This window comes from Melitaea cinxia, chromosome 30, assembly GCF_905220565.1.
Source record: "Melitaea cinxia chromosome 30, ilMelCinx1.1, whole genome shotgun sequence".
Lineage (NCBI taxonomy): Eukaryota > Metazoa > Arthropoda > Insecta > Lepidoptera > Nymphalidae > Melitaea > Melitaea cinxia.
The window spans coordinates 5,675,093-5,689,980 of NC_059423.1; the positions used below are offsets into that span (position 1 = coordinate 5,675,093).

A 14,888-nucleotide genomic window follows, 5' to 3' on the forward strand; every position below is an offset into this window, starting at 1 on the left:
CCAAGTTCACGCCAAACATTCCGGTTTCGATAGTCAGCACCGGCAATCTTACGTAGATCATCGGTCCGGCGGGCCGGAGGGCGTCCCACACTAGGTATGTCAACGTGGTCTCCACTCTAGGATACGCCTGCTCCATCAACTATTGGCCCTGCGACACAGGTGACCGGCCCATTACCATTTCAACTTGCTAATTCTGTGGGCTATGTTGGTAACTTTCGTTCTCTAGCGGATAGTTTCATTTCTGATCTTGTCTTTGAGAGAGACCCCAGGCATAGGCATAGAAAGTAGCCTATATAGTGCACCACAACCTCGTCTATCCTTCAGTGAAAGTCCTATAAAAATCAGTTCAGCCATTTCAAAGATTAGCTCGGACAAAAAGAAAGACAGACAACATTATAAAATCGTCTGTTTCTGTTTTAGTATTCTGTAAATAACTATATGCACTTCAATCAGATCTTGTCTGAACCAACTTACCAATGTTCCAAATTTATACTAGAGTTTGTAATTAGTAGTATTAAATTAAGATCTAGTAATAATTTAGTATTATAAGTTAGTTTCTTTAAAAATGTTAAAATTGTTAGTTTTATAATTGATAAGTTTACTATAGGACTGTCATGTACATATGTATAAAAGTCCCTAATAAAGATAATAATAAAAAAAAACTATATGCACTTGAAAAAAAAACACAATTATTTTGAAATCACAGACAGTTACTTTAATTTTATTTATATGTATAGATAAAGGCATAGCCATAAGTTCGTCCATTGTACTTCACTATCTGTAACTATCTTTATGCTTTGTTTGTAATATATGTGTGGTGTACAATAAAGTACAAAATAAAAAAATAAATAAACAAAGGGGGTAGTCTATGTAAATGTATAGAGACCCTAAAAAATCTGACTTAAATTTACATGGACTACACGTCAGATCTCATTCTTAATTAAACAGAACCATATGACCAGCATTAGCTTTTGAATATAATAAGTATCATCCAAATCGATGCACCCAGGAAAAGTTATGGGAGTTATGAAAAGTTACACATAAAAACATAAAGATAACCTCCTCCATTTTTGAAGCTCATAGGAATCTAGAACATGGCATTGTTTAGTAGAACAGTACCGGATTGCTATTGTATTCTAATCAGCGGTTTTTCCAGCATTCAATTGATATAATATAAAATACGTCGCATCTGATACCAGGAAGTATTGGAGTATTACCACGAGTATCTATATAAACTACTAATCGGCCAGTGGCCGAAATTCGACCAGAACTAATATATAAATATTGTAATTTGAACATTTGATTATTAAGGTTCTGTTGTCATAGAGTATCTTCTAATATATAAAATTCTCGTGTCGCGGTGTTTGTAGTTAAACTCCTCCGAAACGGCTTGACCGATTCTCATTCAAATTTAATATTTGCATAATGGGTAGGTCTGAGAATCGAACAACATCTCTTTTTCATCCTACTAAATGTTAAGGGTTATCCACCCCTAAATATATTTTTTTAATTTTTAGATAAATAATTTATTTTTTATTTTATTATGATTTGGCGTTGAAAAATACACACAACCCTAAATTTTCACCCTTCTACCACCAACCCCTATTTTTAAATAGCGTTTAGCGGCAAGACAACGTTTGCCGAGTCAGCTAGTATATATATAATAATAAACAAGAGAGTATTTATGCGTGTGTGCGTCACATACATGGTAGTGTGTGTAGTGTTTTTTTTTATGTATTTTTAATTGCATAGTTAAAAAAAATACCATTTGAGCGCTACTTTTCTATATAAACTATAAGTGTGCGAAATTTCCTACCAATTTTTGTAAAAAGAGGCACTAAGTTTTTGCTTCACGTATTGATATATAGATAAAAATGATTCGCTGATATGTATGTACGCGCGTAACTTAAAAGCGACTGCACTCAGTTGGTTAATTTTTGTTTAGTATTCATTGTTGTGAGGACAGTGTGATATGGAAAAAAAAGAATGACGTATTCAAAAAAATTTTGATAGCGATCGTTACTGATAATAGGGAATATATCCGCTAACCCCGATATAATTGGAGCAGCGTGGTGGATTAAGCTCTGAGCCTTCTCTTACATGGGAAAAGAAGCCTATGGCCAGCTGTGGGATATTACAGGCTGAAACGTATTGCCTATAAAGAATAAATTATGGAGATAACAATTTCGCCGGATCAATTAGGGTTTTTTAATAAGTTCAAAAGTGTAGTTTTAACCCAAAAAAAAAAAATCTTATTTAATCTTATTAAAAGTAATTTAATATAAACTTGACCTGTGTTATTGTTTTTATGTGATCGAAATTTAAATGTTATTTTTAAAGGACATTACATTTAATAAACGATTTATATTCGACAAACAATGTTTATGTCTATGTAACAAAAGTGTGTGTGTACTTATGTCCGCACGTAACAAGTTATACTTCATTGGCTAGCTAACTTCACGTGGCTAATTTCTTCTTCGTTGACTAGCTAACTTCGAGGTGTCGGTTATTTGTAACGTTGTATACGCGCGCATTGATTGGCTAGCTAACTTCACGTTGCTAACTTCTTCTTCGTTGACTAGCTAACTTCAAGGTGTCGTTTTGTTTGTAACGTTGTATACGCGCGCATTTGTTGGCTAGCTAACTTCACGTTGTCAACTTCTTCTTCGTTGACTAGCTAACTTCAAGGTTTTGTTTTGTTTGTAACGTTGTATACGCGCGCATTCGTTGGATAGCTAACTTCACGTTGCTAACTTCTTCTTCGTTGACTAGCTAACTTCAAGGTGTTCTTTTTTTGTAACGTTGTGTACGCGCGCATTCATAGGCTAGCTAACTTCTCGTTGCTAACTTCTTCTTCGTTGATTAGCTAATTTCAGGATGTCGGTTTTTTGTGATGGAGTGTGCGTGCATCGTAAAAATTTACTACTTTTTCCCTAACGCACCAAAAGAAATATAGCTTCAAAAATATATCTTATCAAATAAGTAGAACTTAGATATAGTATAACACCGTTGGTCTCCGGTTGGGAGCTCCACTATTCAACACAGATGTCTGTGTAGAATGGAGGCTTTTGCTGCAATAAAACCTCAGGTAGGTTATCCCGCCACGGTTCTCTAAATGATACTATAAAGAAAGCTCTTACCACCATCGACATTCTGGCCTCTTATCGAGTCTACTGGAATTAGTCAAGATAGTGGCAAAGGGCCTGATAGGTTGACGTTGGTTCCCTGGAAAATGGGACAATTTTGTGGGACGTAAGCTACAAATACTCCGTTCCTCCTTCCTCTTTGTTTGTCCCCACTGGTGCCACCGTTGCCCAGAGTCGGCATAGCGATTCAACGGGAAAATGCTCCCAGCATTCTTGGCACCACTCCACGTAGACACGATTTCTATCGAAACTATCTGTAAATATTTAGTCTTAAGTTGTGAATTGTAAATATGTATAACATTGTAAGACTTTGAAATAAATTTTTCACTTGACTTGTAACATGTCTTATTAGTCCTGGAAATTTGTACTACAGTTACAAAACTTAAACATCTTTAACATTTTGTTCTGATATCTATAAATGGATGGACGATTGTATTTATAAATATTTATTTCCGGTCTGGGAGTCTGTCCTTGTGAGTCTCCCCACCGTGCCTCAGTTAATAATAATAATAATAAAACATTTATTCATACTCACACACATACATCGATATACAGTAAAGACAAAAAAATAGAAATTACAATATAACAATTCTATTACAATATAACTATATAGGTGCTGTGTGGCTACGGGTGCTGTGTGGCTACGGGTGCTGTGTGGCTACGGCACTAAAGAATTTAGCCACCCCCTCTCTTCCCGTGGGTGTCGTAAGAGGCGACTAAGGGATAACAAGGTTCCACAACCACCTTGGAACTTAAGAAGCCGACCGATGGCGGGATAACCATCCAACTGCTTGCTTTGAAATACACAGGCCGAAGACGGGCAGCAGCGTCTTCGGTGCGACAAAGCCAGTACTGCGGTCACCAACCCGCCTGCCCAGCGTGGTGACTATGGGCAAAACACATGAGTTCACGTTATTTTTGGCGTCAACTTGTGGAGGCCTATGTCCAGCAGTGGACTGTATAGGCTGTAATGATAACTATATAGATATTATGACAAATAGCTAAATTGGAAACAATGAACACAATATACAACCGAAATAAAAGACAATGAAATTAAAAAACAATAATAATAGGCACAAAATCAACAATAACAATTAAAAAAGCAAAAAAAAACAAAATAATGAAAAATAAGCAAAATGTATATAAAAAAAAGAAAGAAAGCGGCAATCTGTATAGCGATGTACTGATGGGAGCATTGAAATGGATGACGCTCGGCATTTGTTGGAGAATCAAGACTCCAACGCCGATTTTCAGCGTCACCCGTAAAGAGATAGGCGGAAAGCAGTTCTTATATAAAATATATTAATAAATATATAATAATAAATTTTGAATATTGGTACACATATAATAAGATACTAAAATTATATACATATGATAAAGCAAAACAATTAATACGTCTCACTTTAATGAATAAAAAAAATAAAAAGGATAAATAAATATAGAAAAATGGATTGGTGTATTAATTTTGTTATATAATAACACATAAAGTGTGGCGACATATGTCACGTGAAAATACGAACGACTACAAACTACGTAATTAGAGAAAACTGACGTATGCTACATCGCGCTATCAGAGTTTTCAAAGTGAATAACTATATATACAAGATCCCGACAACAACCGTCGGGGCGTTAGCCCGCCAGACACAAAACCCGTCTGGTCGGAGGATCCTCCCTTTTCATTGGTTGATGAGGAATTGAATCACCATGTTCCTCACACTCCCAAAAAGTAACTCCTTAAACAATGACAATTCCGGTTGCGCATATTTCTGTTAAACGGTTAAACGGTTAAATCTTACTATAATATTCCTATATAGTATAAAATCAGCAGTATTAATCCATCGACCAGTACTTGAAGAATAAAAGTTAAAAAGGCCTACATAAGCTTATAAACAGTTTAATTATTAAATAAATAAAAATAGTCATCATCACTTCAGTCTATCACAGTCACTGCTGGACATAGGCCTCCACAAGTTCGCGCCAAAAATGGCGTGAACTCATGTGTTTTGCCCATAGTCACCACGCTGGGTAGACGGGTTGGTGACCGCAGGGCTGGCTCTGTCGCACCGAAGACGCTGCTCACGTTTTCGGCCTGTGTATTTCAAAGCCAGCAGTTAGATGGTTATCCCGCCACCGGTCGGCTTTTTAAGTACCAAGGTGATAGTAGAACTGTGTTATCTCTTAGTCGCCTCTTACGACACCCACTGAAAGATAGGGGGTGGCTATATTCTTAAATGCCGTTATTACACAGCACAATAGTAAACCCAACATTTATTTATTTATTTATTGCCATAAATATACTACCATTACGGGTATATTACCTAATGCGATAGTACATACTAAAATATTTGACACAAAACAACCACAAACATAACATATAATAAATAAATTGCCCTTGTGAATTCATTCAGAGTACAACAGAATATGTCTCCCTGATCTGGTAGTAAATAATAATAATAACATAAATGTAAGGTCGTAAGAAAGGAGGATGGTGTAAGAGTAAGAAGCATGTCATGTGGTCCCATTTAAATCTGGACGAGGTCTGATGAGTAGTTTTCGAAATATCCCAAATAATGTTTATTCAATGATTATATTCTCATTTTATTACTTGTTAATTTAAAATTACGTCAATTGTTAATGTATAAAAACAAACACGGTTATATCTAATAGTATTGTCTAAGTAATCTTTGTTTAACATCTGGCAGACCAAACTTAACTGAATCCGTTGCTTTTACGTCTGCGACACGTGAGAAGAATGCTCAGAAGATCACGAGCCATTACAACATACTGCGTAAATTACGTGCCTTGAATGAGACGTGAGATAAAGATACAGACAGATAATCATGTGTGGAGGAGTAGTATTGTTCTAGGTGATTTGTACATATGTATATTTTTGTATATATGTATTTTTTGTGATGATATGTATAATGACAAGAAGATGGATGAACAAGAAAGATGTTTTCGATTTGGTGCGGTCGTTTAAAAGTTATTCGTGTATATATTTTTAACCAACTTTCAAAAAAGGAGGAGGTTCTCAATTCGACTATATTTTTTTAAATGTATGTTACTTCAGAACTTTAGACTGGGTGGACCGATTTCGACAAAAAATAAATAAATCGAAAGGTGGTGTGTGTCATTTGGTTCCAACTTCCACGTAAATTTATTTGATATCTAACAACTACTTTTCGAGTTATATCTAATAATGCGTTTTTACTTGACGCTTTTTTCGTCGACCTACGTTGTATTATACCGCATAACTTTCTACTGGATGTACCGATTTTGATGATTTTTAATTTAATCAAAAGCTGATGTTTATCATATTTAAATTTCATTGAGATCTGATAACAACTTTTTGAGTAATCTTTGATTACGCGTATTTACTTGACTATTTTTTCGATCTACGTTGTATATACTTGTCAATGTAATTGAAGTCGGTTTTTTTCGTTGGCCAGCAAATACAATTATTTATATATAAATAGATCGGCAAACAAACGTACGGCTCACCTAATCGTAAGCGATTACCGTAGCTTATAGACGTCTGCAACACCAAAAGCATCGTAAGCGCGTTGCCGACTCTATCCCCAGTTTCCCCCCAGGAGCTCTGGTCACCTTACTCACCAACAGGAACACAACACTGCTTGAAAGCACTGTTATTTAGCTGTGACCTTCATACATTTTGGTGATTGATATTTATCTGTATAGATTTAACCATCCAGCAATAGAACTTTATATATCTTGACAACGCGTTGGCGCAGAGGTCACATTACTGACTGTTGCGCTGGCGGTTGCGGGTTCGATCCCCGCTCACGACAGACATTTGTATCGGCCATATAGATGCTTGTCGTGGTCTGGGCGTTTGTACTTGTGTATTGTGTGTGTTTCCGGACCCCCGACACAGGAGCAAATTATACTGGGGACCGTTGAGTGTGAAGCGTTTATTTATTATTATTTTTATCATACTATAATTATCAAATCGTAAATAAACTAAGCAAATAACGCCATCTATGGGCGTTTTTAGGAAACGCCGTAACGCCATCCACGGCCGATAGATGGCGTTACGAAAAACGTAACGAAGTCATTCGTTCAGTAGATTTTATTCCTTATTTCATACCGAGGGCATTATATGAAAATCGATTCTTATGCAGTAAACTTCAGCAAAACTTTCTGAATTCGAGTAGGGTCACAGGGTACATATGTTACAAGTTAAAATTATATCTGTTTTAAATAAATTAGTTAAAGTAAGGCTACCACAGATTCGGAATGTAGTTTCTGCAGAGAATAGGCAATAGACTCCGCAGTGACTTAAAAAAAAACAGTATATTGTTCTAAATTATATGACGACTTGCCTGCAATGAATTATATAAATATATGTAAATATGTACATCAGTCAGGTGATACCTAAAATAAGCAGCGGAGTAATACTAGCCCAGATTAGGACATTTATAGGTCATTTCAGTTTAAGTTTTAACTGAGGTAGGGCACAGCAGGAACTTCCTGCTCAAAATATGGATCAGCCCGACTGGGGTAGTTACCTTACAGAAGATCACAGCAAAATAATACTGTTTTCAAGCAGTATTGTGTTCATATTGGTGAGTAAGGTGACCTATAACTGAAATATTATAGGCATATGTCATACCTCTGTCATACAAAATAATTTAAATTTTATACTTTGTTGTAATTAATTTTATCTATATACTATAACAAATGAAGCCGTGTTAGTTTAAAAGATCCTGGGGGGATTGGGGATTGGGCTGGCAACGTGCTTGCGATGCTTCTGGTCTTGCAGGTGTCTATAAGCTACAGTAATCGTTTACCATCAGGTGAGCCGTACGCTTGTTTGCCGACCTAGTGACATAAAAAAAAAAGTTCAATTACGTTACTATTGAATTTTATTTTCAGATGCTGTCCAGACATCAAGAAGCTGTATCTTTTAACAAGACCAAAGAAGAATAAAGATATATTAAAGAGACTGCAGGAACAATTCGATGACGCCGTAAGTTATAAACTTAAGTGAAAACTATTACACATACACACACGCATTCACGCACGCACACACATACACACATAAACTCTTACACCTCAAATTTTGAATTTTAGTTAGATGAAATATTTAAAACAGCTAAATAATACGTTCTCAAGTAGTGATGTGTTTCTGTGATCAGTAAGTTGTCCAAGATTCCTGGGGAGGGTCGGGAATAGGATCAGCAACGCGCTTGCGATGCTTCTGGCGTTGTAGGCGTCTATAGGCTACGGTAACCACTTACCATCAGGTGGGCCGGGCCGTACGTTTGTTTGCCGACCTAGTCGTATAAAAAAATATGTTTTAAAATTTACCATTTCCGTTAACAGCTATACGATACACTTCGTAAAGAATTGCCGGATTTCATCGAAAAGATAGCAATAATTGAAGGAGATATGGGAGAACTGAATCTTGGAATAAGCGACGAAGACAGGACGAAACTAATCAATGAGGTAAAGTACTCCTGTATTGTACCTGATTAATATTAACATAATTATGTTATAGGTTATCTAACGTATATTCAAAGCCTTCTTTAATAAAAGCCGCTATAGGTGAGGTCCCGGTTGTTATCATGTACATCTGATAGCGATCGTTACTCATAGTAAGGAATATATTCGCCAATCCACATTAGAGCAGCGTGGTGGAGTAAGCTCTGATCCTTCTTCTATGGGGAAACAGGCCTATGCCCAGTAGTGGGATATTAAATGCTGAAGCGTAAGAGGTCGCTATTAAAGATAAGACTGCCTTTGCACTTTGTTAAATTAGGATATTGCTATTTTTCTTAAAGTAATTCTAAATGTGCAATAAAGTATCAAATTAATAAATTTAAGGTAAACTAAAAATTGAATAGAGGTAAGTTTTTTTCTTAGATATGGCTTTCTCGCGATGTAGTCCAGGCAAAAGATGATTTATATACTTAAAAAATGTTTCCTTAACTTGTTAAACAAAGTAGCTCATTAACACTCGACCTATATAAAAGGCGCCTTTGCTCAATCCTACTAATATTATAAATTTTGAAACTTTAAGAGGCTGGGTGGATGTTTGGTCCTCTTTCACGCAAAAAGTACTCATCTGACTGTAATAAAACTTAGTATTAACACATTTAAAAATATATCGTAAATGAATCACAGGTAGATTTTATTTTCCACGGCGCAGCGACTGTGAGATTCGATGAAAGCTTGCAAACAGCAGTCAATATCAACGTTCGCGGAACGCGAGAAATATTGAACCTTGCACGAGCTTGCAAGAAATTGCGCGCACACGTTCACATATCAACCGCTTACAGGTAAATTTTACGAAAATCATAATAATTTTACCAAGTAAGATTCGTCAATGTCTGTAAGGTCCTGTTACAGTAGAAGTCTTACATTTGGCAATAGAAGTTGGAAGTTGTAAGTTGAAAGTAAGATGAGACGACGCAGCACAAACCAATTTAGTACTGCTTAAAGCTTATTAAATGTACTAATCACAAGGAAGTAGGCTTACGTTGGATGCTAATCCGTTGCATCCACTTGAGCGGTTAGTTGTTCCTGCGATCGAAAATAATTTTGTTTGTTAAAAATAGATTTAGGTCATTTCAGAGTCGTATGGGGAATGTTTTAGGGAAATTCTGAGTTATATACCCACATAACACTCTTCTATCAACACATAGTAAAAACGTAAAATATTAAGCTTAAAATCTTCCTAATAGTAGAAAGATCACCAAACAGAAGAATTTTAACAGTCTGTTACGTTATTTAGTTGGTAGACACTATTCATTATCATTCTTATAATTCCAGTAACTGCACGAGAAAGGATATTGATGAGGTATTCTACGAGAGTGTACTACCGGGAGAGAAGCTGATTGACATTGTTGAAACCATGGATGAAAAAACATTAAATGCAATAACTCCAGGGTAAGACTTTTCAATTTACTATATTGATGATAAAATATATATGAGCTAAGTACTGCTGGTTTTCATGTAGGTTTACTTAATTCTGACTATGGAAAGTTTGTCAACCTTGAAAGATGTATCAAAAAGTTTTTATATATTATTTTATGGTAAGCTGGCTTTATTCATGATCGCCTATATCGCCTGTGTATGATATATATATTTTATATATGTATTATGTAAGTAGTATGATTATTATTATATATTATCTACATGTACTTTATTCCAATATATTCTAATTTGCACACCAATTATTATTTGTTCACTTCCTAACTGCAAATTCTGTTTCACGTCCTATACCCAAAGGTTGTCTGGAAGAGATCGCTCTAATCTTTAAGCGGTAAGACAGCCTTTGTACATCTTTTATTTTCTTATTACTTTGTTGTTTCTTTTAATGGCGTACAATAAAGAGTATTTATTTATTATTATTTTTAACAGATAAACTATAATCCGACAAATTTTAAAGTGGGAGGAAATGACTTAAAAACTTTATTTTTCCTCCATGCGTGGGGGGCTGTCACTGCCCATCCCGCTCACGTAGTCGCAGCTGATGGTCGTAAATATTCATAATATAAATCTCTAATTCATTTTACGAAGTTTCGATTGGGAAATTGGACATGAAAATCTGTCACTGGCTCCGGGATCACTTGCAGGAATTGTTTTTAACAAATAAAACTTGATTACAGATTACTGGGTGACTATCCAAACACTTACGTGTACACAAAGGCGGCAGCTGAAGACATAGTCCGAACATATTCAAAGGGTCTTCCGGTCGCTTTGTTTAGACCGTCTATAGGTAATACCTTTGTACTTGTCATGATTACTTAGCAGTAGTATTACTAGGTGCTGTGTGGTTACGGCATTAAGAATATAGCCACCCCCTCTCTTCCCGTGGGTGTCGTAAGAGGCGACTAAGGGATAACACAGTTCCGCTACGGCCTTGGAACTTAAAAGGCCGACCGATGGCGGGATAACCATCCAACTGCTGGCTTTGAAATACAAAGGCCGAAGACGGGCAGCAGCGTCTTCGGTGCGACAAAGCCAGCCCTGCGGTCACCAACCGCCAACCGCCTGCCCGGCGTGGTGACAATGGCCAAAACACATGAGTTCTCGCTATTTTTGGCACGAACTTGTGGAGGCTTATGTCCAGCAGATGATGGTGATGACTAGTACTAGTTAATTAAATTTAAGGTGTTAGACTTTAAGTTTGTAGACGAAGCAATTGACAGACGAAAAAACGCATGTATGTGATCATTCATTATTTCACATTCATTCACATTAGCGATAGCCATGTATTATGGTTTTTTTTTAAAGTAATACAACATACCACGTAGTTTTCGTTTGTGTCCGTGAACTTTTATATACCTAAGTGCTGCATTTTAGCTTATCGTTGCATGCGTTTTATAACAAACTTAACAGTCCTGAAACTGTCTTGATATATCTGACCCCAACTGCTTTTTATTACTATTATTTTATACTAACAACCGCTGTTTCACCCGCGTCAATTTGAAAAAAAAATTAACCTATAGCTTTCCTCGATATGGGCTATCTAACACTAAAAGAATTTTTGAAATTAGACCAGCATTTCCTAAGATTAGCGCGTTCAAACCAACAAACAAACTCTTTAGCTTTATAATGTTATTATAGATAGGTTGGTATACAAGTATACTAATATATACGATCCACCTAGCTAATACTTTTTTATCAATCTAGTATGCCTGACGCATGTAACACCGGAAGCATCGGAAATTTGCCGAACCTACTACTGATGCCTCCTGGGGTTAGGCCTAGAGGTTCGGCAAACCAGACTAGGCCCCATTTCAGGCGTTAATTTATCATTATATATTGTTTTCTTACAGTCATATCAACCAGTAAAGAGCCTACCACTGGATGGATAGATAACGTGTACGGACCAACTGGAGTAAGTAATATAATAAATTCAATTTCAAGATAAAATTTAGTTTAATTTTTACATAATAATAAATTACGTGCTGTGTGGCTACGGCACTAAAGAATTTAGCCACCCCCTCTCTTCCCGTGGGTGTCGTAAGAGGCGACTAAGAGAAAACAAGGTTCCACAACCACCTTGGAACTTAAGAAGCCGACCGATGGCGGGATAACCATCCAACTGCTGGCTTTGAAATACACAGGCCGAAGACGGGCAGCAGCGTCTTCGGTGCGACAAAGCCAGTACTGCGGTCACCAACCCGCCTGCCCAGCGTGGTGACTATGGGCAAAACACATGAGTTCACGTTATTTTTGGCGTAAACTTGTGGAGGCCTATGTCCAGCAGTGGACTGTATAGGCTGTAATGATTGAATAAATTACGTTTTGCTCGCAAACGAAAAAGAAAGCGACTTCAATGACGTCGACAAGTAATACAACGTAGGTCGACGAAGAAATAGTCAAGTAAATATGCATTATTAGATATAACTTAAAAGGTGTCAGATAACGATTAACTTTAAATGGCACCACATGACAAGCACCACCTTTCGATTTAAAAAAAGCATCATCGAAATCGGCCCGGAAAAAATAACACAATAAAAAGTTCTGAGGTGACATAAATAAAAAATATATGTCAATCTAATTTCGGGACAAGCCTATTTAGTGTAAGAAACAAAATATTTATTAAAATCTTGTGTTATTACAAACTTTTAGATAATTACATTTTAATAAATTTTAAAATCATATTAATTAATTAATAATAATAATTTTAAAATAATTAAATTCTACATCCCTTCTTTTATATTATATTAATGTACAATTATCGATTTATTATTTATTATTGTTCAGAACGTTAACCAATATTGTGTATGATTCAATGTCGCTGTATGTAAATGTCAGTATGTATTTATGTATGTATGTACGTATGTATGTACGTATGTATGTATGTATGTATGATGTATGTATATGTTTAATTATTTGAATATTTATAGTAAATTTGTTGTAACTTGTACACCTATGCTGATGCTAGACCATTTCCTTTGCCTTAAAGTGGCCTGGAAAAGATCGCTTATTAGCGATAAGGCCGCTTTTTGTACCTAATGAATATATAGTTAATATTTTTCTTTCTTTCTTTGCTATGTATCGTTTCTGTTTTTAGTGTACAATAAAGCGTATTATTATTATTATTATGTAAAATTGTCCAACGCTCGACAGATGGCGTGCGGATAAACTTATATCGCACTAAAACTTTGTTTACGCGTAGTATGTAAGATTAATGATTTAAGTAAATGAGCGACCGGTCGTCAGTATCGGTGGTCGATACGTAGATTAGATTACTGTTTTGGTTTTATTTATTCAACCCTTCAAGTACTTCACAACTAGTTCAAAGGTCGACCCCCAGCCCCCATAGCACGCCAAGTGCTATACAGTTATAATTAACGGTCCTAGTGGTAATAAAGTAATATTACACTAAATCTTACGAAACATCTAAGTTATTATATAGTAATTATTGTTTATTGTTCATGAATAATCCTAATACTTATTTTAAATAATTATCATCGTAGACATAGGCTGTGCTTAATTAAATGTTAATTACAATAATTCTTAAGAACTAAAGCCTATCAAACATTATTTAGGCTTGTTTAAAAGCTATGTGTGCACCATCCCAGCACCTCCAGAGGGGACTGTCTAGCTTTACAGCCAATGTGCTGAGGAGGTTTTTGGAGCTGTTCAGAAATCTGCTCATTGCCGACGCGGACAGCTTGCGTATGATCGCATAGAAATAAAAAAGACATATACGTAAAATAAGCCGTTAATTAACGGGACATAATATGTTATGAGCTTCAAAAATTCGATCTTTATGAATAAATAGGTATCCGAAATACCGGTGACAACTAAATTAAATTTTTGGAACTTCTACCAGAGAAATATTGAAGAAAGCAAACCAGTAAGGTCAACAAGACCAGATATATAATATTCAGGAAAGGAAAAAGCAAAAGAAACTGTTTCTAAAATTCCTGTTCATATTATAACCTCAAAGGGACACTGAAGAAAAATTAAGTCACTCTATCAAAAATAATAGAATAGCAAAACTATCTACAAGCTGTAAACCAAATTCTGCGCAAGCAAACAAATTAACATCTAGTACTTTGTCGCAACGCCATCTATTGGAATCTAGTAAAACTACTTCGGCGACTATCGATCAAACGATGTTACATGGCCACAATAACTACATAATAAACTATAATACAGTAAGCTGTAATATCTACTAGAGGGCAGTAGCAGTTTACTCTTTATAAGTATATTTGAGCAGTTAATTTTTGTTTTATCGCTAATAATGGGTATTTAATTTTTTTAAACAATTTTTTCGTCGACCTACGTTGTATTATACCTGTTAAATTTTTACTGGGTGTACCGATTTTAATTATTCTTATTGTAATCGAAAGCTGATGATTGTCTTGTGATAGGAATGTATTTACAAAATCAATTTATTGTCTAGGTGGTTGTTGGCGCGGCTATTGGTCTTCTCCACGTTCTACACTGCAACCCGAAGGTTGTAGCTGATCTGGTCCCAGGTGACTTCGTGGTGAACGGCTGCCTCGCTGTCGCTTGGAAGACCTCCAAGACCTATCTTGGTAACCACGAAGAAGCGCCGGTGGATCAACTGCCAGTTGTGTATAACTATATATCATCGGTAGAAAAACCCATCACATGGGGTAAGATATCAGATTTAACTGAAATGAATCCAGTAGCGTCTCACAGTTAAGTCTAGGTGAAAGGTCGCTTAATCCACGCTGCTACACTAAGGATGTAGGCAATTGTTCTACAACCGTCAGCCATTTAACCAAG

General features: G+C 36.0%; 1 protein-coding gene across 1 annotated transcript in view; it reads left to right on the forward strand.

Moving 5' to 3' along the window:
• Positions 1–14,888, forward strand: part of LOC123668252 (fatty acyl-CoA reductase wat-like) — a 36,217-nt gene that overhangs the window by 18,526 nt on the left and 2,803 nt on the right. Inside the window, exons 3-9 of the mRNA XM_045602023.1 lie at positions 8,043–8,136; positions 8,493–8,615; positions 9,294–9,448; positions 9,942–10,058; positions 10,781–10,890; positions 11,954–12,015; positions 14,539–14,755. Of these exons, the coding sequence (XP_045457979.1) occupies positions 8,043–8,136; positions 8,493–8,615; positions 9,294–9,448; positions 9,942–10,058; positions 10,781–10,890; positions 11,954–12,015; positions 14,539–14,755 (878 nt within the window). The remainder of the gene's footprint in view (positions 1–8,042; positions 8,137–8,492; positions 8,616–9,293; positions 9,449–9,941; positions 10,059–10,780; positions 10,891–11,953; positions 12,016–14,538; positions 14,756–14,888) is intronic.